The sequence below is a fragment of the Aotus nancymaae genome, unplaced genomic scaffold (assembly GCF_030222135.1).
Source record: "Aotus nancymaae isolate 86718 unplaced genomic scaffold, 86718_ANA_hifiasm-v0.15.2.pri h1tg000067l, whole genome shotgun sequence".
Lineage (NCBI taxonomy): Eukaryota > Metazoa > Chordata > Mammalia > Primates > Aotidae > Aotus > Aotus nancymaae.
The window spans coordinates 19,497,185-19,523,124 of record NW_026988482.1 but is presented as its reverse complement, the minus strand read 5'-3'; the positions used below and the strand labels follow the sequence as shown (position 1 = coordinate 19,523,124).

General features: G+C 44.9%; 3 protein-coding genes and 1 long non-coding RNA gene across 9 annotated transcripts in view; 3 read left to right on the top strand and 1 right to left on the bottom strand.

Annotated features, from left to right (window-relative positions):
- The first annotated feature begins 170 nt into the window (after positions 1-170).
- Positions 171-18,987, top strand: LOC135270815 (kinesin-like protein KIF9). Of its 3 annotated transcripts, none has more exons than XM_064366983.1 (4): positions 171-528; positions 1,786-1,883; positions 3,164-3,329; positions 18,347-18,987. In XM_064366983.1, the coding sequence occupies exons 1-4, from the start codon at positions 432-434 to the stop codon at positions 18,418-18,420; spliced, it is 435 nt and encodes a 144-aa protein (XP_064223053.1). In that variant the 5' UTR covers positions 171-431; the 3' UTR covers positions 18,421-18,987. The 3 variants fall into 3 exon arrangements, with proteins under 3 accessions (XP_064223053.1, XP_064223055.1, XP_064223054.1); XM_064366985.1 differs by lacking the exon at positions 18,347-18,987 and adding an exon at positions 4,921-5,107; XM_064366984.1 differs by lacking the exon at positions 18,347-18,987 and having other exon boundaries at positions 3,164-3,346.
- The window catches only part of ZNF445 (zinc finger protein 445), a 64,310-nt gene continuing 41,610 nt past the window's right edge, over positions 3,241-25,940 (top strand). For 3 of the 4 annotated variants that reach the window (XR_010338965.1, XR_010338966.1, XM_012470727.2), the window contains exon 1: positions 20,949-21,013. The gene's annotated coding sequence lies outside the window, so the exon portion shown is untranslated. Of the gene's footprint in view, positions 3,330-7,158; positions 7,322-20,948; positions 21,014-25,940 lie in introns of those variants that run through there. The other variant, XM_064366981.1, reaches the window with a different exon arrangement.
- Positions 14,303-15,087, top strand: LOC105729805 (large ribosomal subunit protein uL22-like). Its single transcript, XM_064366982.1, has one exon. It carries the CDS (start codon positions 14,473-14,475, stop codon positions 15,025-15,027), a length of 555 nt encoding a protein of 184 aa, XP_064223052.1. The 5' UTR covers positions 14,303-14,472; the 3' UTR covers positions 15,028-15,087.
- LOC135270816 (uncharacterized) lies at positions 17,810-20,455 on the bottom strand. The gene is made up of 3 exons (XR_010338967.1): positions 20,409-20,455; positions 19,988-20,069; positions 17,810-18,200 (listed from the first exon to the last, which is right to left on the bottom strand). It is a non-coding gene; the product is annotated as an uncharacterized LOC135270816 (long non-coding RNA).

The window sequence follows — 25,940 nt, the reverse complement described above, 5'->3', positions numbered from 1 at the left end:
GAGAAGTGCACCAGATCCTCCAGCTCCTCCGCACCGTCCTCCACCATCTTCCCCGGCCGCCGCAACTGCGCAGGCCTCGCCGGCCGGCTACAAACTAACCAGGGCAGGGCGAGCGCGCACGCCGCCAGCAGCCCGGAGTGCGGAGCAGCAATTGGACGGGCATCCGCGGCCGCCGTAGTTCAAACTCCTCGGCGCCGGAAGCCCCGCCGCCCCGCTTCCTGGTTCGTGTGCAGCTTTCGTTCTCTTTCGTTCTCTCGCTACCCCGACCTTCGCTTTGTGCATGCATCCGCCGAGTTCTTTCTGGATCAATCGGCCTCATCTCTTGTCTTCCCAATTCGGCCACGACCTCACCCGTATCCTCGACGTAGGACCTCGGACTTCATTTCCGCCACCCTTGACACTTCCGGAATCCCCGGAAGCGACCCGTTGCCATGGCGACCGTGTACACAGCCAGCCAACCCCGCATGGGGAGTGCAGGTGGCTTCGGTTGCAGCTTTGCGTCCCGGGAGCGTCGCTGCCTGGTAAACGGTGAGCAGGGGCTGCGCGCCGGTGGGAGTGGGGAGACGGGAGACCGTGGCTGGAGTCCAAACACCGCTGTATCTGGAGGTTCCCAGCTTGGGTCGCTCATCTCTGAAACTCAGGCGAAGGAGGGAGAGACATCGCGGGTTGTTTTTGAGATGGAGTCTCGCACTGTCACCCAGGCTGTAGTGCTGTGGCGTGATCTCGGCTCACATTCATTTTAAAAATGAATGTTAATTTGTAAAATATTGAACATTGCTGGGCATGCCTATAATCCCAGCACTTTGGAAGTCCAATGCAGGAGGATCAGTTGAGGCTAGGAGTTCAAGACCAGCCTAGGCAATATAGTAAGGCACCATCTCTACAAAAGAAGGTAAGAAAATTAGCTGGGCACAGTGGAATGCACCTATACTCCCAGGATCACTTGAGCCCAAGAGGTCAAGGCTGCATTGAGCCATGATTGTACCACTGCACTCCAACCTGGGTGACAGAGTGAGAGTCTGTCTCGAAAAAATATGTGTGTGTGTATATTTATATGTCTTACGTCTTCCTTTATATATATATGTGTGTGTGTGTGTCTTATGTGTGTGTATATACATCTTATGTCTTCCTTTATACTACTATATATATAGGTGCACATGCATGCACACACACACATTGAAAGAAAATGATGACAATTTAGTTAGGTTTTAGGAGAGCAAGAGGAGGTAGGGGACTGTCTGTGATATTTTTTCTCAATGTAGTAAGAGAAGAAAGAATATTTGATTATGGACCAAGTATTCTTCTAGGGCATCTACTTCTGATCTAGTGAGTCTGTCAGAGGAGAGGATGCTGTATCTGAAGCCAGATAAGTTAATGAGAAGAAAATTAGTTTTAATGTATTTCATAGTAAATATTTTAGAAGAAAATATAAAAGAAGGAAAGCATAAGTGGACTCATCATCTTAGATGCAGAACATTTCTAGTAATGACATCTAAGATTAGGCCACTAAAGGAAGCATTCTTTTTACTTTGTATCTTGGTTTCTCTGGGATCATTGGTGGAAAATGGCAGAGCAGCCTGTGAAGCAGGAAAAGCGTGTATCTGTTGAGCAGTGTCTTGTGGGTAGAACACTGAAATGGTGAGCGGTGAAAAGGAAGACTGGCTTTCAGGGAGAGAGGGAAACATGGACTGCTCGTCACTCTTTCTGATCTTCTTAATGAATGACCCCTCTCCTCTACTTATTTGATAATGACTATTCAAAATTTCATTGTTCCCTTCTTTTTAGCTAGAATGGGTACTAGGAAAAAAGTTCACGCATTTGTCCGTGTCAGACCAACCGATGACTTCGCTCATGCCGTGATCAGATATGGAGATGACAATAAAGTAAGTGCGATGTGTTTGCCTTCACCTGACTGGCCTCTCTGTCCCACCTGGCTATAGTGTGACTGTATTTCCAAATGACCTTTGGAGAGCCAAGACAGAATTGCACAGGATCCGGTCAAGTCCAAACTACCCCCTCACAATGCTGTTAATTAGGAAATTCATAAAAATCCCATCTTTAATTGTCTTTTAATGATTTTACCTTTAATAAATTAATAAGTTTACATTTACCCTCGTATCTGACATAGAAAAATGGACATTTGTTCACATTCATAAAGCTTTCTAGTGTTTGATCGGTCATCGTATAATCTCCCAAGGGGTTCAATAAGAATATCTTGAGTTCATTACAAGGGGAGACTGCTCAAGCCTCAAAGGTCCCAGCAGTCAGAAAAGAGCTTACATGCAGCCCTGTGAAATGTGTCCTGCTGGGCATGGTTTTCAATGAACATAGAAGCATAGAGCACTTAATGTGTGAATGAATCAAGTTTCTTTCTTGATTTTAATTTTTCTCTGTAGCCAGGTATGGCTCTTGCATTAGGGGAGTCAAGGTAAGATTTCAGCAAGAGTTTTATATCAGAAGTTCCCATCAAGAAGATTGGAACCTACCATTGCCTTACCCAGTATGTCCTTAAGCCAGCTGCTACCACAGTGGCTTACGTACTGTGAAGGGGCATGCATCTAAAAATCTGCTGATTACAAGTACCCTGGGCACCCTCAATTTACTCTTAATTCCAATGAGTAACTGTGTCTGAGAAGTCCATAGCCTTCTCTGTGGCTGTCATTTCATCATCACTCACATTGGCCCATAGTGTGGAAGTAGGTGCTCACAACGCAGAGCTGAGGGAGGCCTCACTCAGTAACCAGAGTGATGGGGCTGGAGCCCAGGCCTCTGTCACCAGGCTCACTGCTCCCTCTGGCCTAATTCAAGACCTCCCTATGCTTGTGGAATCTATCTAAATCTTGTTTAATAAAAACGTGATAAATTTGATTCACCTCGTATCATAGATGGGGGAACCAAGACAGTTAGCACCCTGTGAACTAGCGTTAGAGGTACTAAAACTAGCAAGTGCGCCAGCCTCCTGATCCCTCTGTCTCCCTGCAGCAGCTCCCTTCTCCCATCCCAAAGAATTCATATGGAATATCAGCCCCTACATTGGAGTCCCTGTTCATCCTGCAGTTCACTTCCTCTGTTCCCTCCAGATGAGGCCTCAGCTATCAGTGATTTTTTCATACCAGTTTCTGAACAAATAACATTTTCTTTCTTTCTCACCCTTTTTTCCTAGACCATCGATATTCACTTAAAAAAAGACATTCGGAGAGAAGTCGTCAATAACCAACAGACAGACTGGTCGTTCAAGTTGGATGGAGTTCTTCACGATGCCTCCCAGGACCTGGTTTATGAGACAGTTGCAAAGGATGTGGTTTCTCAGGCCCTCAATGGCTATAATGGTAAGTTAATTAATTAACTGTTATCTTATCTAAGAACCTGAGGAAAATAAAACCTCACTTACTATCCTTTGTATGCTTATTTGTCTGTCTCCATGTTCTTATGGTGCAAAACTACTGTTGGCTTGTTGACATTGTGGGCATGGTTTGATCCAGTGTCCTGGGATTCTACCTTCATAGGAAAATTAAGGCCGGGTGCAGTGGCTCATGCCTGTAATCCCAGCACTTTGGAAGGCCGAGATGGGTGGATCACTTGAGGTCAGGAGTTCAAGATCAGCCTAGCCAACATGATGAAACCCCGTTTCTACTAAAAGTACAAAAATTAGCTGGGTGTGGTAGCACGAGACTGTTATCCCAGCTACTTGGAAGGCTGAGGCAGGAGAATTGCTTGAACCCAGGAGGTGGAGGTTGCAATGAGCCAAGATCGCACCATTGCACTCCAGCCTGGTGACAGTGTGAGATTCCGTCTCAAAAAAAAAAAAGTCTTTGATTCTTTGGAATATAAAGTAACTCAACAGGTAAATATTTGCCTCTGGAATTCTGAATACAAAATCTGGGAGAAGGCAGAGTAATCATGGCCATGGAAAAACACGAAAATGTGGGTTCCTTTCAATCACATCTGAATCAGGGCCATAACCATCATACCAGTTAGCCTATGGAAAGCTAAAGATGTCTGGGTCAATGATTCCTAAGCCCACCCTTTCCATAGTTGTCCACTGCCCTAAATGTGTCAATCACAGCACCTGCCCTGCCAAGAAGCCCTTCCAGGAAATTGCTCTGCTCCAGTCTTTGCAGAGAGGAACACTTAGGCAGCCATGCTTTGTGGCAAGTGACCCTGAACATCCATGATGAGCCACAGGTGATTGGACCAGCACTAGGTACTAGACCCAAGGGCAGCTTATCTGTAGGTTGCTCTTCAGCCTCTGCTGTGGCCTGGGCCAAAGCTCTGCCTCAGTGAGATGATGAGTAATGTCTATAGTAATGGGAATCCGTCTCTAAGGAAATTTGGAACTGGAGATAGGGCAAAATTAAGGCAATTATGAGTAGCAATAGAAGCTGCAGTGATGCATAGAGAGAAGCCAAGCCATTAGGAGACACAGCAAGCAACAAATATAAGGAGACAGGAAGTACAATTAGAAAAGAGCTATGAAAAGGACAAAAGATTCACAGTGAAGAAAATGGGGGAGCAGGAGGAGGACAAGTAGAGAGAAACAAATAGAGAGATACACTGTGAGCAGCCGCTTTACATTCACACCAGAACACAGGCATCAACATCCATTTGCTTTTGCTGCTCTGGCTCCCAGGCTGCCCTGAGTCAAGGCACTGCTTCCCACAGTCTGGTCTAGCTGATCAGTTTATTCTGGGTTCCCATTCCTTTAAGCCTACGATTCACAGCTCCTTACTTACAGTAATTGGGCGGCTCTCTGTTCCTTACAACTAAAAACACTCTACCTAAACCACCTTATGTCAATTAATAACGAGGTGAAGAGAATGCTGGTCATTGTTCAAGCTGAGTGATGGGGGCAGAGAGGGTCCCTATTCGAGTGATCTCAGGCAGCTCCACACATACTGACTCTTATATAATTCATTTTAGTTTAATGCCAGCTACTCAGGAGGCTGAGGCAGGAGAATCTCCTGAACCGAGGAGGTGGAGGTTGCAGTGACCTGAGATCGTGCCACTGCACTCCAGCCTGGGTCACTCCCACCGGCGCGCAGCCCCTGCTCACCGTTTACCAGGCAGCGACGCTCCCTGGACGCGAAGCTGCAACCGAAGCCACCTTCACAACCCACGCGGGGCTGGCTGGCTGTGTACACGGGGAGTCCACGGTCTCCCGTCTCCCCACTCCCACCAGCACGCAGCCCCTCCTCACCGTTCACCAGGCAGCGACGCTCCCGGGAGGCGAAGCTGCAACGGAAGCCACCTTCACAACCCACGCGGGGCTGGCTGGCTGTGTACACGGGGAGTCCACGGTCTCCCGTCTCCCCACGCCCACCGGCACGCAGCCCCTGCTCACCGTTTACCAGGCAGCGACGCTCCCTGGACGCGAAGCTGCAACCGAAGCCACCTGCACTCCCCACGCGGGGCTGGCTGGCTGGCTGTGTACACGGGGAGGCCACGGTCTCCATTCTCCCCACTCCCACCGGCACGCAGCCCCTGCTCACCGTTTACGAGGCAGCGACGCTCCCGGGACGCGAAGCTGCAATCGAAGCCACCTGCACACCCCACGCGGGGCTGGCTGACTGTGTACACGGGGAGTCCACGGTCTCCCGTCTCCCCACTCCCTAGCAGAGAGAAAACAGATACACTGTGAGCAGCTGCATTACATTCACATTGGAACACAGGCAACAACATCCATTTGCTTTTCTGTTCATGCTCCCAGGGTCAAGGCTCTGCTTCCCACAGTCTGGTGTAGCTGATCAGTTTCTTCTGGGTTCCGATACCTTTAAGCCGAGGCTCACAGTTCCTTACTTTAATAATAACTTGAGTGGCTCTCTATTTCTTACAACTAAGAAGCCCTATCAAAACCATACTATGGGGCCGGGCGCGGTGGCTCACGCCTGTAATCCCAGCACTTTGGGAGGCCGAGGCGTGTGGATCACGAGGTCAAGAGATCGAGACCATCCTGGTCAACATGGTGAAACCCCGTCTCTACTAAAAATACAAAAAATTAGCTGGGCATGGTGGCGCGTGCCTGTAATCCCAGCTACTCAGGAGGCTGAGGCAGGAGAATTGCCTGAACCCAGGAGGCGGAGGTTGCGGTAGCCGAGATCGCGCCATTGCACTCCAGCCTGGGTAACGAGAGCGAAACTCTGACTCAAAAAAAAAAGAAAAAAAAAAAATCCATCTTGTTAGTATGCATTCCACAATCAGATTCTGCATTTCTCAAGAACAGTAGTTATATTATCTTTATTTTATTGCAGTTCCTTCACTGAACCATTTACGTAAAGTCATTTTTTAAGTCAGTCTACTATATTATTCATCCCTGCTCCTTGCTGTCTCCTTCCACAGCTACTTTTTTTTTTTTTTTTTTTTTTTTTTTTTTTTTTTTTTTGAGACGGAGTTTTGCTCTCGTTACCCAGGCTGGAGTGCAATGGCACGATCTCGGCTCACTGCAACCTCCGCCTCCTGGGTTCAGGCAATTCTCCTGCCTCAGCCTCCCGAGTAGCTGGGATTACAGGCACGCGCCACCATACCCAGCTAATTTTTTGTATTTTTAGTCGAGACGGGGTTTCACCATGTTGACCAGGATGGTCTCGATCTCTTGACGTCGTGATCCACCTGCCTCGGCCTCCCAAAGTGCTGGGATTACAGGCGTGAGCCACTGCGGCCGGCTCCACAGCTACTTTTAAAATTTGTACTGTAAGCTACATCCTGTCATCATTTTTGTGTTTTCTGGCTAGGAAACTTTTTCTTCTTGTTTGCTAATCACTTCCTTCACAATGTTCAAGATTTATACCATCTCTGAAAGACTTTCTTCTTCAAATAGTTATTTGTTTCTTTTATACTTCTATTGATTTGGCCTTAATGCTTTAAATTAGCTGGTGCTACAATGTATAACTGTTAAATGTTTTTGTAAATTGCTCTCAACTTACAATGTAATATGAGTCTCACATATATCCAAAGTATCACATATAGTTGTGTATGTGTAAACCTTTTCTTTTCTTTTCGATTCAGAGTCTTGCTTTTGTTGTCCAGGCTGGAGTGCAATGGCACAATCTCAGCTCACTGCAACCTCTGCCTCTTGGGTTCAAGCAATTCTCCTACCTCAGCTTCCCAAGTAGCTGGGATTATAGGCATGTCCAGCTAATTTTTTGTTTTTTGTTTTTTTAGTAGAGATGGGAGTTCTCCATGTTGGTCACGCTGGTCTCGAACTCCCGACCTCAGGTGATCTGCCCACCTCGGCCTCCCAGATGCTGGGATTACAGGCGTGAGCCACTGCACCCGGCCACATATGTGTATACTTTGATACCAGCTTGTAAGCTCCTGAGATCAGGTATGGTATCTATTTATTTTAGTATATACATAATAGTTTGAGTATGCTAGTTCTTAAATAAGTTGTAAAATTCAAATTGCATCATCATTAACATGGGCATACTCTCCCCTCTCCCTCACATCACATCCATTGGAGTAGAAGCTTCTAAAGAGGGAAGTGGCATCTAATCATAGTATGTCACATATGAAAGCTCATTGGTATCTTCTACTTAAAGCCCTGGAAGTCTTACTACTGGTACTTCAGCCTTAAGGAGCTAATGGATTTGTATGTGAATTAGTGTCTGTTTATCTAGGTATTGGGTTGGGCAGTCACATCCTACTGATAACATACTTTGACCTGCACACTTACTCTAATTCTGAACTGTCTGACTGCATCCTGCTTCCTAAATAAAACTTACAGTTGACTGGGCGCAATGGCTCACCTGTAATCTCAGCACTTTGTGAAGCTGAGGCAGGTGGATCACTTGATGTCAGGAGTTCGAGACCAGCCCGGCCAACATGGTGAAACCCCATCTCTACTAAAAATACAAAAATTAGCCGGGTGTGGTGGTGTGTGCCTGTAATCCCAGCTACTCAGGAGACTGAGGCAGGAGAATCACTTGCACCTGGAAAGCAGAGGTTGCAATGAGCTGAGATTGTGCCACTGCACTCCAGCCTGGGTGACAGAGTGAGACTGCATCTCAAAAACAAAAAACAAACAAACAAAAAACTTACAGTCAAAATTTACTGCCAGAAGACTTGACTTTCATTGCTGTGATATAGATGATTGAAAATTTCAGCTAGCAGTATTCCTGGATGATTAGAATTCACAGTAATGAGGTTTTTGGTAAAACAGTAGTATCAAACTAATCTATTTTCCATATCATCTAGTCTGTCTCACTGTAACTGCTATCTTAATTTCAAGATGAGAACTGTGCCTTAGTTATCTTCCAGACCATCTTCCACTCTGCAAAGATGTTAGAACCAAGAAATAATTCTCAGAGTACTTTCTTTCTTTCTTTCTACAGTCATATGTCAGTCCATGAGCTTGAACCACTTTTCCTTCTACCCTTGCAATAATGGCCCAGTGCTGGTGGACCTTTGGCTCTAATGTTCACCCCCTTCTCTTTCCATCTCTCGGACTTCTTAACAGGCTGACAGAATCCGCAGAATGACAAAGGTGGAGGAGAGACTAGAGGGGCAATGTCAGGCATGTAACCTGGAGGGGTGATTTTGTGAGCTGTGGTGCATGTTTCAGACATGCAGAAGAAAGGTAAAAAAGTTGAGGATCAAGAAAATCAGAATTAAATGTGATTCTGGGGGAGATATCTCAGACAAAGTTAGAAAGGATTACTGGGGGCCTAAAGTTTTTCAGGGTCTTTAGAAATTACTGAACTTGGCTGGGCACAATGGCTCATGCCTGTAATCCCAGCACTTTTGGAGGCCAAGGCAGGCAGATCACTTGAGGCCAGGAGTTTGACCAACCTGGCCAACATGGCAAAACCCTGTCTCTACTAAAAATAAAAAATTAGCTGGGTGTGGTGGTGCATGCCTGTAGTCCTAGCTACTCAGGAGGCTGAGGCAAAAGAATCACTTGAACCTGGGAGGCAGAGGTTGCAATGAGCCGAGATCACACCACTGTACTCCAGGCTGAGCAACAGAGCAAAACTCTGTCTCAAAAACAACAACAACAACAAAACTGAACTCATGACACAACTGGAATTTTGCCATTTGTAAATACGTATTTTAAGTGTTTTCAGCTTTTTTTTTTTTGCATTTGTTTCCATTTTCTTTTAAAAGATACGCAGATAGGACTTTTTCCTCTTTAAGTGTCTTATTTTGGGAGCACCCAGATTTTAGGGAAGAGCCTCACTATATGAGCACATGAGTTGCACATTTCTGGTTCCCTGCCCTGAGTTGGATTGCCAGTCACGTCTTCAGAAGAACCATCCGCCTGTTGGATGCCGCAATTTTACCTTCATGTTCTTGTCTGCTCATTCCCTACCATACTAAACCTCTGGAGTGTGGGAATGTGCACCATTCCTAACTATATTAACTCATTACCATCCATCTTGTGTAGGTGCTCAGTACAAGTGAATCCTGAAAAAGCCTCAGGCTCTTGGATGGAGGAAAATTGGCTGCATTTGAAAGCCATACTTCAATTTCTATTGGTCATTGCTAGTATAAACTTTAATTATTGATTTAAACAAATTTTATCTGGATCCAGTAATATTGATAAATTATTTTTAGGTTTAATTGTTAGAGTCATTTTCTAGCTTTTTAGGGTTATAATAAATAATGATTTATTTGTCTTTTGATGTCACTTATGTTGTGCATTAGCAAGAACTTCGAAAAATATGGAAGAGTAGATGTCTTTCACTTAACTCTTGGGGGAATGTTTTTAGTATTTCGAAGTTTCATATGGTACATTGTTGGATTTTGATGTTCTGCTGTATTTAGGAAGTTTCCTTCTAATCTTATTTCTACAAGAAGCTGTGTAGTTTAGTGGTTAAGAGCACAGATTTTGTTCTCAGTGCCCTAGGTTCAAATCCAGAGTCCACCACTTTGTTAGGTGTGTGAGCCTGGGCAAATCACTTAGCTTCCTTGTATCTTGGTTCCTCCACCTGTAAAATAGAGCTACCTCATAGGGTTGTGAGGGATACATTATTTACTATGTGTAAGGTAACAATGCTGGGCACAGTGCACGGTTTCCCAATTATTATTATACTTAAGAGTTTTGGGGTTTTTTGTTGTTGTTTTGTTTTGTTTTGTTTTGTTTTGTTTTTGTTTTAGAGACAAAGTCTCCCTCTGTTGCTTAGGCTGGAGTGTAGTGATGCGACCATAGCTCACCTCAGCCTTGAACTCCTGGGCTCAAGGGATCCTCCTGCCTCAGCCTACCCTATAGTTAGGAATACAGGCATGCGCCACTACACCTAAGTTTTTGTTTTTATTTTTATTTTTTGTAGAGATGGGGGTCTCGCTATTTTGCTCAGGCTGGTCTTGTGGTCCTGGCCTCAAGCAATCATCCTGCCTCAGCTTCCCTAAGTACTGGGAATATAGGTGTGAGCCACAGTGCCTGGCCTATACAAAGTTTTTATTAGGATTAGTTGCTATATTCTATCAAGTTTTAAAAATCCATTGTTGTAATTTTATAAATTATGTTCTTTTTTCTTTTTGTAATTCATTTTCTTGACAAGTTTGCAAATATTTGCAATTTCCTTGTACTTTTCAAGTAAAATCTGTTTGTTCGTAGTAAGTTTTGTTTGTTTTTTGTTTTTTGGGATTTTTTTTGAGACAGAGTTTCACTCTGTTGCCCAGGCTGGAGTACAGTGGCGCAATCTCGGCTCACTGTAACCTCCGCCTCCCAGGTTCAAGCAGTTCTCCTCCCTCAGCCTCCTTAGTAGCTGGTATTACAGTGTGCACCACCATACCTGGCTAATTTTTGTATTTTTAGTAGAGACGGGCTTCACCATGTTGGTCAGGCTGGTCTTGAACTGACCTCGTGATCCACCTGCCTCGACCTCCCAAAGTGCTGGGATTACAGGCGTGAGCCACCGTGCCTTGCCTTATAGTGAGTTTTTATTAAGTACAGAAGTAGATTCAATTTGGTAATGATTTGCTAGCTTTGCAAAATAATTTTGAAAAAATTTTGTTTCTCTTTTATTACTATGAAGAGTTTGTATAACATGGGAATTATTCCTTGAAGTCTTGCTTAAAGTAACTGGGCCTGATTCTTTGGGTGAGGGGATTGGGAGGGATATATCTAGCAACTGTTTTAATCAGTTTGAGCTGTTATAACAAAATACCATAGAGGATGGCTTAAACAACAGACGTTTATTTCTGACAGTTCTATAGCCTTTAAAGTTCAACATCAAGATGCCAGAATGGTTGAATGCTGGTGAAGTTTCTCTTCCTGGTTTGCCGATGGCCCCCTTTTTCCTGTGTCCTCAAATTTCAGGGAGCGAGAGCACTCCTGCCTCTTCGAAATCTTTTAAGGGCGTTAGTGAGAATGAGGGCCCCATTCTCATGACCTACTCCAATCATAGTTATTTTCCAAAGGCCCTCACCCCCAAATATCATTACATTTGGGGTTAGGGCTCCAACATAAATACCCATTCCATAATATTCCACTCCTAGCCACTCTCTTCATGTCCTTACATGCAAAGTAAGTTCATTCCATCCTAACAGCCTCCAAAGTTTTAACTCATTCTGGTATCAACTAACATTTAAAATCCAAAATCTCATCTAAATATCTAAATCAGATATGGGTGAGACCCAAGGTATAATTTATCCTGAGGCAAAATTCCTCTCCAGCTATGAACTTGTGAAACCAGACAAGTTATGTGCTTCCAAAATACAATGATGGGATGGGCATGGATTAGGTATTACAATTCCAAAAGTGAGAAATTGGAAGGAAGAAAAGAATGATGAGGCTGGGTGTGATGGCTCATGCCTTTAATCCCAGCACTTTGGGAGGCCGAGGTGGGAGGATTGCTTGAGTCCAGGAGTTTGAGACCAGCCTGGGCAACATAGGGAGATTTCATTTCTATAAAAATAATTAGCCGGGCATGGTGGCTCAATCATGGGAGTTTGAGGCTACAGTGAGTTGTGATCATATTGCACTCCAGCCTGGAGGGGGTTAATCATGGTCCCATGCAAGTCTAAAATTTATCAAGACAAATTTCATGAGATCTCAGGCTGATGAATAATCCTCTTTGGTCCTATACTGTCCTCTCCAGGACCCCCTGGGTAGTGGTCCTGACTCTACAGATCTGCCAGGAAGGGTTCACTCCCCCATGGCTTTTGTTGGAGACCATCTGGCCTGTGGAAACTGAGGCAGTATCCCTGATGATCTCTGAATAGCCAAGAGAAGAGTCATTCTTTTCTTGTTTGGAACGGTGGACATTCACAGCCATCCTCATTCCTGGCTTTAAGACTTTAGAAACAATCATATCGGAGCTAAGGGCTTCAACATACAAATTTTGGGGATACAGTTCAGTCCATAGCAATACTTCCATTCTCCTGACCTGCAACATGTCTGGTTACTTCTAAAAGTATTTGTCATCTACTATATTAATAACATGCTCATTGTCAGCCTATGAAAAAAGTTGACCACTCCATACATAAGGTCATAGATAATATGACACATGCAGGCTGAGTTGTCAGCCCTGATAAGATCCAGCGACTTGCCCAACAAGTGCAGTCCCTGGAGCTACCTGGTCCAGTAACTAGGAGAGTATTCCTGATAGAGTCAAAAAATGTCATTGGCAGCCCCCACCTACAAGAAAGAAGCTCAATAGCTGGTAGGTCTATTTGGCTATTGGAGACAACATGTATCACATTTGAGTATTAGTTGGCCTCCTTTGGTTAAAATTACCCACAACACAGCCACCTCTGAACGGTGCCCTCAACAACAGCAGACTCTAGGGGCCTATCATGCATTAACATGGGCTTGCCATTAATGTAGGCCCATGGAACTATGGGTCTCACTGACTCCTATCCATACAGATTGGAGACTGTGGCAACAAGAGGCTGCTATCAGGGTGCACCAGGCCCTTGGGTTTTGGTCATATAAATTACCCAAGATTTTTGCCATATACATTCCCTTTGAATGGCAGCTACTAGCCTAATGTTCTGTTTCCATTAGAACCCAATAGAAACAGAACACTTGACTACTAAAGCACTGTATGTGACCTTAAGACCTGAGCTGCCCATCTCATGCAGGTATTGTTAAAGAAAAAAAAATGGAAGCTACAGTTTAGAAATACCCCAAGGCTGACGACCTGCAACTGTGTAACCAAAACAAATCATTCTGATTTCCCTGAAATGCTGTTCTCTAATCATAAATGAAATGCGACATGTAAGCTTTACATCCTTGCTGGCATGATTCACTGAAATTAAACCAATCAGCTATAGACCAATAAGCTTAAACAGCTCAACTTTCCCTAAAAAGAATGTATAACAGCCAATTATAAAAAAGTCAAAATATTTCCCCCTTTATGCATTATAAACTGGGTTGTAACTGCTGTAAGATGAGTTTCTTACCACTTGATTTCAGTCTTCTAGATTGTGGTCTGTACTTCTTGTTTGAACAATAAACTTTTAATTTTTTCTTAACTTTATCTGATTTTAATTTTTTCACAGTGCTCACTAATCCTACTAATAAAACACGACAAGTTCAGCCAAGTACCATCGTTAAATGAAAATGTTACATATAAGATGGAGCCTGATTGGGATCCCGGGGGGTCTGCCAACTCCATAAAGTAACTGTCTTGCCAGAGGAGGCTGAACAGCCCATAGGGGATGTTCCCTTAGCTATGTGCACCCCATGGTTCAAAGATGTTTTGGCTGATGGTATGAGTTGGCTTACTGAGGGATTTGTGAAACTCAAAGCTGATAAACGCTAATGGTCTGCTGTGGCCATCCATCTTGCTATGGATTGAGTGGTTTTGTTGCCTCCAAAACACTTGTTAAAACATAATCCCTAGCTGGGTGCAGTGCTGCATGCTTGTAGTCCCAGCTACTCAGGAAGCTGAGGTGGGAGAATTGCAAAGGCAATATGGCAGCAAGCGAGTATTAACAGGTTTTAGGCCTTTTAAGGCTTGTGCAAGGATGGGATGTTGATGCTGGGCAGGATAAGGGTGGTTAGGTTTTAAAGGGATGATGAGGGGCAAGTGGCCTGTAGCAAGGGATGGGGAGGTGGTATTTCATACCTTAGAGTTAAGGTGGGAAGATGTAAGGGGAGCTGTTGAGGGAGGTATGGGTTCAGGAAGGAGGGCAGCAATGAAGTGTGGCTGTAGTCCAGGAAGAGTAACAGAGGCAAACAGTCTTGTTAAGATATTCATGGCCTAGGTGTTTTGTTGCTTCAAGTGCTCAATCCTCCTGCCATCGCTGCCATCCTGGCCTCGGGGGTGGCGGCCTCCAGGACCCGGTGAGGAGAACTCCCAAGGCTACTAAATCCTCACTGGTGGCAATGGTTTCTTATGCGGAGGGGGATGTGGCTGAGCGCCGACTTTGGAAGCCGGTGCCGATCGGCCTCTGCGATTCGCAGAAGAATGTGATGGGCGGGAGTGAGGACGACCGGGCCCCTCCACTGGTAGGGGCGGTCGGGCGCGGGCTGCCGGTGGTCCATGCCGACTCCGGACTTCCAGTGTCTAGCGGTAATCTGTGAAAATGGTTCGCTATTCACTTGATCCGGAGAACCCCACAGAGTCATGCAAATCAAGAGGTTCCAATCTTCGTGTTCACTTTAAGAACACACGTGAAGCTGCCCAGGCCATCAAGGGTATGCATATACGAAAAGCCACGAAGTATCTGAAAGATGTTGCTTTACAGAAACAGTGCATACCATTCCGACGTTACAATGGTGGAGTTGGCAGGTGTGCCCAGGCCAAGCAGTGGGGCTGGACACAAGGTCGGTGGCCCAAAAAGAGTGCTGAATTTTTGCTGCACATGCTTAAAAATGCAGAGAGTAATGCTGAACTTAAGGGTTTAGATGTAGATTCTCTGGTCATTGAGCATATTCAAGTGAACAAAGCACCCAAGATGCGCCACCGGACCTACAGAACTCATGGTCGAATTAACCCATACATGAGTTCTCCCTGCCACATTGAGATGATCCTTACTGAAAAGGAACAGATTGTTCCTAAACCGGAAGAGGAGATTGCCCAGAAGAAGAAGATATCCCAGAAGAAACTGAAGAAACAGAAACTTATGGCACGGGAGTAAATTCAGCCTTAAAATAAATGCAACTAAAAGGAAAAAAAAAAGATATTCATGGCCTAACGGGGAATTGGACAGGTGAGGATGATTAGGAAAGGATGTGGAAAGGAGTGCTGGCCTAATTGACACCAGACTTAGGGAGCTTTGAGAGGCCTGGAAGCCTTGCCATTAATTCCTACAACTGTTATGGAGGCCAAGGAGGCAGGTCCTTGAAAAGAAGGCAGCATGGAGCGGGTGGCCTCCGTATTAAGAAGGAGATGGACTTGCCTTCCACCATAAGAGTTACCTGAATCTTAGTGTCCGTGATGATCTAAGGGGCCTCTGAGATGTTTGGGCAGCATCAGTCTTCAGCCACTAGGCCGAGGAAATCTGGGAAGGAGTCAGCCAGGGAGCCTTGGGTTTGAGCTCCAGGAGCTCTGGGAATGGTAATGTGAGTCAGACAGTCCAACTTTCAGTGGGGGCCTGCACAGATGGGGCACGACTTAGGACTAATCTCGGGTTACGGGCATTCCTTGGCCTAGTGGCCATTTTTCTGACACTTGAAATAAGGTCCTGGAGGGGCAGCTGGACGTTGTGGTCTGGACATTCTGAAGTGCTTTTGGGCTGGTGGAGCAGCAGGGGTTTGTCTTAACGGCAGAGGCAAGCATCTGTAGTTCTGAGATGTGCTGCCACTGGGCAGCCTCTTCCCTATTAATGAACACCTTGAAGGCAAGGCTAATTAGGTCCTGTTGTGGGGTTTGAGGGCCAGGTTATAACTTTTGGAGCTTTTTTCTAATGTCAGGGGCTGATTGAGTGATAAAAGGCATGTTAAGAATAAGGCGTCCTTCTGGTCCTTCAGGGTTTAATGCTGTATATCACCTGAGAGTGGAAGCTAGACAGGCCATAAACTGAGCTGGATTCTCATCCTTGTTTTGAGTGGTCTCTTTTAGTTTGTCATAGTTGATGGCTTTATATGCAGCCTGCTGAAGCTCCTCAACAAGACAAGAAATCATGTAGTCTCGCCTGACTATACCAGGGGACCCTGCCTCGTAGTCCCATTGAGGGTCTTCACAGGGGACTGCTCTGGCACCTTCCTGAAGGTCAGGCTCAAGACGCTGGCAATCTTCAGCATAAGACTGAGCCAGGGTCCAAACCTGCTCCCATTTTTCAGGAGTGAGAGTAGAAGTGAGGATGACATTTAAGTCACTCCAGGTGAGATTATAAGACTGGGTTAAGTATTGAAACTCTTGTATGTATTTGGTGGGGTCTGACAGGAAAGAGCCTCGGCGCTGACTGATTTGGGCAAGGTCAGACTGAGAGAAAGGGATGTGCACCCAGACTGTTCCTTCGGCTCCAGCCACTTCTTGAAGGGGAAATTGTTGGACATGGGTGGGGGAATTAGCCGCGGGACTAAATTGTAAGCCAGATCGGATATGAGGTGAGGTGGTGATAGGAGGGGCATAAGGAGGCGGGTTGTGGACAGAACAGTTAGGCTCTGGGGGAGGATTAGGACCTGGTTTGGACAGGCAGGGAGGAGAAAGATCAGAAGGATTGATGAACAAGGAGGATTCGTGTCAGCAGCGGGGGGTGAAGGAGTGGAAGGAAGGGAGAGGAGGAGAATTTGGAATGAGTCGCACTGGGAACAGTTCAGGCAGGGAGCAGGGACTGAAGTGTAAAAAATGCCTGGACTTTTGGCACCTTCAGACCTTTCGCCCATTTTACGACAAAAACTGTCTAATTGAAAGTGCCATTATCTGGCCACTGGGAACCATTGTCTAATTTATATTGGGGCCAGTTTGTATTACAGAAAAAAATGAGACATTTAGATTTCAGATCAGATGAAAGTTGAAGGGGTTTCAGGTTTTTGAGGACACAGGCCAGGAGAGAAGAGGGAGGGATGGAGGGCGGAAGGTTGCTCATGATAAAGGAGAGGAGTTTGAGGAGAAGATAGAGCCAAGGAGGAGAGCAACCACTAGGATCCTCAGCGGGCATCCTCAGCTAGGGTCCTGGGCTGTACAGCTGGCAAATGGCCAAGGCAGGCATCCCTGCTGTTGACCAGACACCAAGGGAAGACTGTCTTCCTGAGAAAAGTCCATGACTAATGTTGGATTTTTGATACACGAATAGGAGGGACCCTATTTCAGAATATTTGTCTCTATTGCAGAAAGTGTATTTCAGAACATCTGTCTCTATTTCAGAAAGGAAAGGTTTGAAGACAAATGGAGATTGCTTTGTTATACCAGAGCAAGTTTAAACAGAAGCACCATGCTCTGAGTTTGTTGAGAGTCCACTTTTAATGGCTGGCATCCAAGAGTCAGCTAGAGCTCAAACCTCTCGGCCCAGAACAAAGGGCAGTCAACATTATTATATCAGTTTAGGGTCAGGGGGCAGTAAGCAGATTATTACAGAAGCAGAAGGAGCAGGTTAGGGGAAGGGGGTGGGTGCCTAACAACAAAATTCTATTTAAAGTTGGGGGCGGTAAGCAGATTATTACAGAAGCAGAAGGAGCAGATTAGGGGAAGGGGGAAGTGCCTAACAACAAAATTCTATTTAAAGTTGTTTTTCACTCAGGATGTGGGGTAGGCAGTTACACAGTTGCAGGTATAGTATGTATGGGCCAGTGGGCCGTGTTTCTCAGAAAATTGGTTACAAAGATGCCAGGTGTCTCAGACCACAAGCTCTCCGAACAGAATGCCCTACATAGGTCAGGGTGGGCAAAATGGAGTTGGCAGGATTGTTCAAAATGTATTAATCACAGCCAAGCTAGGGTATTTCAGCGTACCCAATCTGAAGACAAAGAAAGGGGTTCTACAGGCCAGTCTGAGGTACCGAAGTCATGGGAAGGCTTTTCAAGGAGGGAGAGCGGGGGTAGGGGACAGATCTCCCTGAGGAGTTTCCCTATCCTGCGTTTCGGCACCAAAATGTTAAGAACGCATCCAATTGAAGAGAACCTAAACAGGCTTTGTGTGAGCAACAAGGCTGTTTATTCACTTGGGTGCAAGTGGGCTGAGTCCAAAAAGGGAGTCAGCATGGAGGTGTGGGGCACAGCAGGTTTTACAGGCTGGGGTAGCAAGTGGAAAGTTACAGCTTGGAGTTCGTCGTTGTTGACTCAGAAGATTGATCAATCAGCTGAAGCAGGATCCCATTGTTTTTCTTGTGGTTTTCCCGTTGCTTCAGACCTTCTAGCACCAGGAAGCTATCTGAAGACATACGTGTCAGTTACAGAGTTCATAATAGCTTGGCAATAGTGCTGCCATATTTGGGGGACCTAACGTAATATATTTCAAATGGCCATAATTACACATAATTTAACTGTTTAAACATTTGTTTTATGTTTTTCTTCTAGGAGAGAACACTATTCCAGTGGATCACAGTAATCATCATCCTCAGATACATTGCTCTATTTTATTTTCATCCTAATATTTCAATCCCCCTCCCCAAACTACAGAGAAGGAGTTGAGTTTGAGGCCAGAAAAGGGGTGAAAATCCTACCAGTCCAATTTGTTTGCCCACAGCTGATTCTCAGTTTTAACATCTTGTCTCTTTTCTCAAGTCACATTCCTGATCCCCATCCCAGCACCCCAATTTTTTCTTCCCTATTTCAAAATAAGAGAAAAAAAAATTAAGGGGGAAATTTCCCTCTTCTATTTGAAAGGCAGAATCCTGATGCACTTTAAATTCCAAAACAAAGAAGCAAATGAACATAAAATCCTTTAGTACGTGCTTTTTACATGTAGCAGGGAATCCGGGTAAAGGAATAATTATCTACTCCCAGGTTCTCAAATGTTGGAATCATCTGGGGATTTTAAAATCTAGGCTTGTTAGTGTCTCACCCACAAAGATTTGGATTAAATTTATATGAGATATGGACTTTTTAAAAGCTCTAGGGAGGATTCTAATCTGCAGCAAAGTTAAGAACCACTGATTTGCATGCACTGTTCTTTGCTGCTCCAAGTGTGGTCCAGGAACTGCAACATGGGTACACCTGGAAGTTTGTTAAAAATATTTGTTGGTCCCTCCCCAGACCTCCTGAATTTGAATCTAAAGTTCAGCCAGATCCCAAGTGATTTGTATTCATATGCACATGAAAATTGGAGAATCTTACCTAGGGCTTTTACCAAGTAAATGGCCCCAATTTGAAAGAGTACAGTGTTCAGGAAGTACAGCTAGCAAGAATATGCCTCCTACCAGAAAAGTGAAGAAACTTCATGGTTATAGGCTCGAGTGCCGTGGCACTCAGAGAAATCAGGTATTAGCAGAACTTCGAGATTCAAGAAGCTGTATAGGACTTAAATTCAGAGCTGCAGTCCCAGTGGCTGCTCCCCAAACGTTACAAGTGCTAGTGAAGCCAATCCGGTTGATCTGTTTGATCACACTAAATGTGCTATCAGTGCTAACCACCTATCACATTGGGAAACATCCAGTAAGTACATCCCAAACACACAGAACCTGCTCAAACTCTTCTATGATGGGAAAATTTTGTTCTCAGACAAAACTCAAAAACTCTTCTCACCACTATGGGTGGTTCTAAATGTTCTGAATCACTCGAGAACATTGTATCAAGTGGAAATTAATGGACACATTAGGCATTGACAAGCAGTTTCTACTTTCCTTTTTGCATGTGTTGGGTATTTTCCAGTTGCCCCTCCATATTCAGTCTCAGTCCTCAACCCTGCTGTGACACTCGGGAGACTGAGTTTCCTGGATTGTCCTCTGGCTTCCAGTTGGGTTGAGCCAATGGGAAGCTCTGGCAGGAGATCAGAAGACAGTTGAGTTCAGGTTATTTATTACCCCCGCTACCTTTGTGCTGGACTATGGCTTGGATGTAGCCCTCAACTGAAAGCCACAGTTTCTCTCAGATGACCTGCTTCTAGTGGTGAGAATAGCTTCTAAATGTTGCTAGCCATGGGACACACGACCCCATGTTGCATCTCCTTAACCCTGTCCACGTTGTGTAAATCTCCCCTTGTGAACTCTCCCCACTTACCTTGTTTGAATGTGCCATCTGTTTATCACCTCATCACCATCTCCTTTGTGTTCAGGTTCTATTCTATTTCCATCTTTGGTGACTGGGGCATTAAAAAGGGGTGGATCAGATGAGTAAAGCAAAGCCTCAGGGCACAGATGGGCATCATCAATGCCCATCTGAAAGATCAATTGGCAAAATGTTGCAGCTGCCCCTGGGAAGCACAGACCAGAAGACTACCAGCAGCTTGCAGCATGCCCTCCAATGGCAGCAGATGGTCTTATGGCATTGGCTCTGCATCCTCTCTGGCACTGGCAATAGATGACATTTGCCCTACAATCTCTCCATGTTGATTCACCTCCTCTTCAAGCAGCCTCTCCACCCCCAACTTACTCCTCCCAGATTCCACATATTATTGACAATGGCATCATTGTTCACTCACCAGGTGAGCCTAGTTAGAATTCACCCACAGGAGAAAACAAGTGAAGGCCGTGGGAAGCTAAAATATGGTGCACCTCTGGGCTAGCTATGAACAAGTATCTCTGGGCATGGTGATGATGGGGATGAGGTCGTCTTGGAAAGGCAGGAGTCCTGGCACCTAACTTTCCGTAGGATCTGGTTCCCCACTTTGAAAGGTACACAAGGGAAGAACAAGCAGCTCCCTTAACCCCTTCTCCTGGCCAGAACCAGTCCGCTAGATATTGCTGGCCCTATTCTTGGATCCCTTTCTTCCTTGGAGGGAAAGAGGCCTTCAGGGCAGCCCCACAGACACTACAGGAAGGATGTAAGAAAACAGGCGCAGCTGGGCATCCCAGCGGAAGGGAAGTGTCCAGCGGAGGGAGGTGAGGGAGGTGGAACAAGCCTCGCCTCCCACTGCACCGGGGCCGGGGAGAAGCGGAGACGTTGGCCCTCCCAGTTTCCTAGAGAGGCCGCGTAGGGCCCGGGGCGGCGACGCGCGTGCGCGACTCTAGCCGCTGGGAGGTAGGCGCGGGACTGGCGGCTGCGGTGGCGGCGGGTGGACCGATTGTCGCTGGGCGGCGGGAGTCGGTGAGCGGCCTGGCGGGGCGCGGGGGTGGGAATTGGGGTGGGGGTGGCGGCCTTGCGGGCGCGGGGCTCCCCGAAGGCCGCAGCACCCTTGGGCCTGCCCGGGCGGCGGGCGAGGCCCGGCCTGGAGGCTACGCGGGTGGCTGGGGTCTGGCCGTGCATCCCGCCCCCGCCACGCTGAGAGCGTAACGGGAATCGCTTTGCCTCGCGGGCATCCGGGCTAGAGAATCTGGAGCCGATGTTTCCCCGAGCGTTCTCTTCTCACCCAATTAGGCAAATAAAGCGTATTTATCAGAGACGATTAGATAACACCGGAAAGTAGAAGAAAAGTAAAAGTAGCCACAATCCTGAAATCTGTCTCCAGGCCTCCTGACATTTAAAATGTCTGCATAATTATGCACACCGACATTCGTAAATATATATTTTATTATGAATTGAGAGCGTGCTGTTGCTTTTTTAAAAACTTGTATTGTGAGGAAACAATCTAGTGCAAAAATACACATAACATTTACCATACAATATGTAAACATTTACCATTTAACCATTTGGAAGTGTATAATTCAGTGAAATTAAGTACATCCATACTGCTGCTTTTTAAAAATTGTAATCTCCCGAATTTGTAGAATGCATTTGTTCTTATTTTGGCTAAAATTAGTGCTAGCATTATGACACCACTAAAACATTTTTTTTTTTTTTGCAAGGGTAATTATGACATCGTGTTTGCAGTTTATTTTCTGTAGGATACATTTACATGAAGCTCTAAATGGTGAGGTGACATTTGTGCAGAAAAATCGCAAAATCTTGTTTGTTAGGGTGATTGTCTTTCACAATGCGATAACTATATAAAATGCAGTTTTAAAACAAAGACAGGGCTCTAACCTACAGCGATTGTAGCACACTCTGACTGGCACAGGCCTAAAAGATCAGAGAATTGTCTCTTTCCGAATTTAAAAGTGGTGGCCAGGAAAGAATGTTACTCTGTTTCAAACTGCTTGCAGTGCAAAACTAAAAACTCACCATGTTGCAAGGAAGTGCCAGGGAGTGGTTTGAGCAGTGATTTGATTAAGGCATTTCAGAGAATCTCCATCTGTTTTATATGTGTGTGTGCGCGCGCATATTCAGGGACCAAAGAATTAGGCTGCTCTTTTATGTTATCTTAATAAAATGCAGACACATTTTGGTTTGAAAAAAAATAGTCTTACTGTAAGCCGAAAAGATGAGATATGTTTTGAAGATAAGCCTCAATATACACTTAAAAAGGAACTGACAAAAGCATGAAAAATGGCAAGTATTCCACCGGTAAGTTTTCTGTGGGGTATCCAGTAAGAATTAGTGCGTAAGCAGTCATGAAGTCAGAGAGTAAACTATAGTAAAAGGTAACACTGTATTTTGCAATTTTCGATATTTTGTATTAGAAACAATGTGAAAAAGTACATTCCTGTGACTCTCAGGCGATTCGTAGGTGTTCTGTAAGATTGAATTTATGAGTTTATTTTTTTCCTTCTTAAACTTAAATTTCTTTTTCCTTTTCCTTGTTTTATTTTACTATGTAGCACCTGTCACTGTTTAGCATACCACATATCCACATATCTGTCTCCTCATAGGTGCCTCAATGCAGTGATGGAACATATATAGTAGGTTGTCAATATAAGCCAAACTGACAAAAGAAGGAATCCAAATTGGTAGATAAAAATTGACAGTATTAAATGTCCTCTTTTTTTTTTTTTTTCTTTTTGAGACAGAGTCTCGCTCTGTCACCAGGCTGAAGTACAGTGCCGTGATCTTGTTGTAAACGAGCGAGCGCGAAATCACCACTGAGGCAAAGACTAGGCCAAATCACAGGGTCTTTACCGCTGGCGGCCACAGAGGACTCGAGTCTCTCCAACCCATGGCCCGGAAAGGAGGGTTTCAAGACCTTTTATGCCCGTAAACCACCTCCTGGGCGGGGAGTGAGGGTGAGGGGCTTCGGACATTCCAAGGGCCAGTGGACTTTGTACATTCCGAGGGCCAGGGGACTTTGGACATTCCTATTGTTACTTAAGTGGTTCACAGAATTCAAGATAAGTGTTAGTTTACACATTGTCTGGGTAGGGTGGGAAATTACAGACCTTTAGTTACATATTACAAGTCTTAGTTTTTCTTAAAATGGCGCAGGGGCCAAAATGGCTTTGGTCAGAGAGCAGTTTCAATGGAAAGCTGAGGTATGGTCGAGGTATGCAGTTTATGGGGGCAATTTCCATGTCACAATCTTGGCTTACTGCAACCTCTGCCTTCCGGATTCAAGTGATTCCTCTGCCTCGGCCTCCTGAGTAGCTGGGACTACAGGCGTGTGCCATCATCCCCAGCTATTTTTTTGTATTTTAGTAGAGATGAGATTTTACCATGTTGGCCAGGATGGCCTCGATGTACTGACCTTGTGATCCACCCGATTCAGCCTCCCAAATTGCTGGGATTACAGGTGTGAGCCGCTGTAATCCCACTACTTGGGAGGCCAAGGCAAGAGAAATCGCTTGAACCCGGGAGGCGGAGTTTGCTGAGTCGAGATTGCACCATTGCACTGCAGCCTGGGCAATAAGAATGAAACTCCGTCTCAAAAAATGTGTGTGTGTGTGTGTGTGTGTGTGTGTGTGTGTGTGTGTGTTTAATACCTAAAATGGAAATACATCAGATAAAAATGACTGAATGACTGGAACTTCTCAATTTAAGACAATCCACCCCCCCTCTTTTTTTTTTGAGATGGAGGCTGGAGTGAAGTGGCACGATCTTGGATCTTGGGTCACTGCAACCTCTACCCTCACCCCTGCCTCCCTGTTCAAGCAGTTCTCTCACCTCAGCCTTTTGAGTAGCTGGGATTACAGGTGTGCACCACCATGAGCAGCTAATTTTTGTATTTTTAGTAGATGGGGTTTCACTATGTTGGCCAAGCTTGTCCAGAACTCCTGACCTTAGGTGATCCACCTGCTTTGGCCTCCCAGAGTGCTAGGGTTACAGACATGAGCTGAGCTCAGCCAACAAACTTTTTATTTTGCATAATTGTAGATTTACAAAGGATTACAAACATTTTAGAGTTCTCTTACACCTTTTACCTAGTTTGCCTAAAGTTGCTATCTTGCATTATAGTATGTTCATCAAAATTAAAAAGTTTACAGGCTGGGCGCGGTGGCTTACACCAGTAATCACCAGCACTTTGGGAGGCCAAGGTGGGCGGATCACCTGAGGTCAGGAGTTCGACACCAGCCTGACCAACATGGAAAAACCCCATCTCTAAAAAAAAAAAAATAAATCTACATTGGTATAGTACTATTAATTAAACTGCAGGCTTTTAAAAGTTTATCTTTTTTAAAAAATTAATGTTCTTTTTCTATTCTAGGATCCAATCTAGAATTCCTCATTACATTTAGTCATCATGTCTACTTGGTCTGCTTCAATCTGTGACAGTTACTTAGTCTTTCAAAACACTTTTGAAGTGTTTTATATTTGTATTTTTATGAAGTCTCTCAATTTGGTTGCATCTAATGTTTTCTGTCAGGTCAATCAGTTGTATTATTGTATGCTTTGGATACTTTTTTATTCTTTGCGCTAGAATGCAGTGCTATTTTTTTTTTTTTTTTTGAGACGGAGTTACGCTCTTGTTACCCAGGCTTGAGTGCAATGGCGCGATCTCGGCTCACCGCAACCTCCGCCTCCTGGGTTCAGGCAATTCTCTGCCTCAGCCTCCTGAGTAGCTGGGATTACAGGCACGCGCCACCATGCCCAGCTAATTTTTTGTATTTTTAGTAGAGACGGGGTTTCACCATGTTGACCAGGATGGTCTCGATCTCTTGACCTCGTGATCCACCCGCCTCGGCCTCCCAAAGTGCTGGGATTACAGGCGTGAGCCACTGCGCCCGGCCGCTATTGTTATTTTATTGCTGAAATTATTCTAGCTTTGACTATTGGGAACTGTGTCCCTTTGCCATGCCTCTATTTATTTTTAAAAATTTTATTTATTTTTACTGTCTTTCCCTTTGTAATCAGTAATTATTTGGGGGAAGATAGTTTGCTACTTTGCATATGAGATACTGTTTTGCTTTGAACTTTGGTCTACTAAGTAGCATTAATTGATGGATCTTGCCTGCAGGAATGACTGCTTGGTGCTGGGATTTGACTTTCTCTTTCCCTCATTCCTTCTAGGCATTCATTGGATACTTAGATACTCTTCTCCTTCATTCAAAGTATTCATTGGAATACTTTGTGAAAAAGAGCTGTCCCTTCTCCCCTGTTATTTACTCAGTTACATTATTGTGTACTTTGGATACTTCTGTTATTCTTTGCCCTAGAATGCAGTACTATTGTTATTTTATTGCTGTAATTATTCTAACTTTGACTATTGGGAGCTGTGTGCCTTTGACATGCCCCTATTTTTATTTATTTTTTATTTTTTTTTAGTTCTTCTCTAGTTTTCTGGCACCCAAAACCCTTATATTTTCCCTTCCCCAGCCTGGCTTCAGTTACTTCTTCAAGTGTCTCTGTGTTTGTCTTGTTTTTTTGATTGGAGAATAGTATTTAGAAATGAAATTTTGGGCATTCCCAGTATGAGTTTCTTTCTTAATTGGTAAATGAGTATAAGTATTATTTTAAGGCTTTAAATACATACTGAAAGCATTTTTTTTTTTTTTTTTTTTTGAGATGGGATTTCACTCTTGTTGTCCAGGCTGGAGTGCAAAGGCCCAATCTCGGCTCACCGCAACCTCCACCTCCCAGGTTCAAGTGATTATCCTGCCTCAGCCTCCCAGGTAGCTGAGATTACAGGCATGCGCTGCCATGCCCAGCTAATTTTGCATTTTTGGTAGAGACAGGGTTTCTCCACGTTGGTCAGGCTGATCTCAAACTCCCGACCTCAGGTGATCTGCTCGCCTTGGCTTCCCAAAGTGCTGGGATTACAGGCATG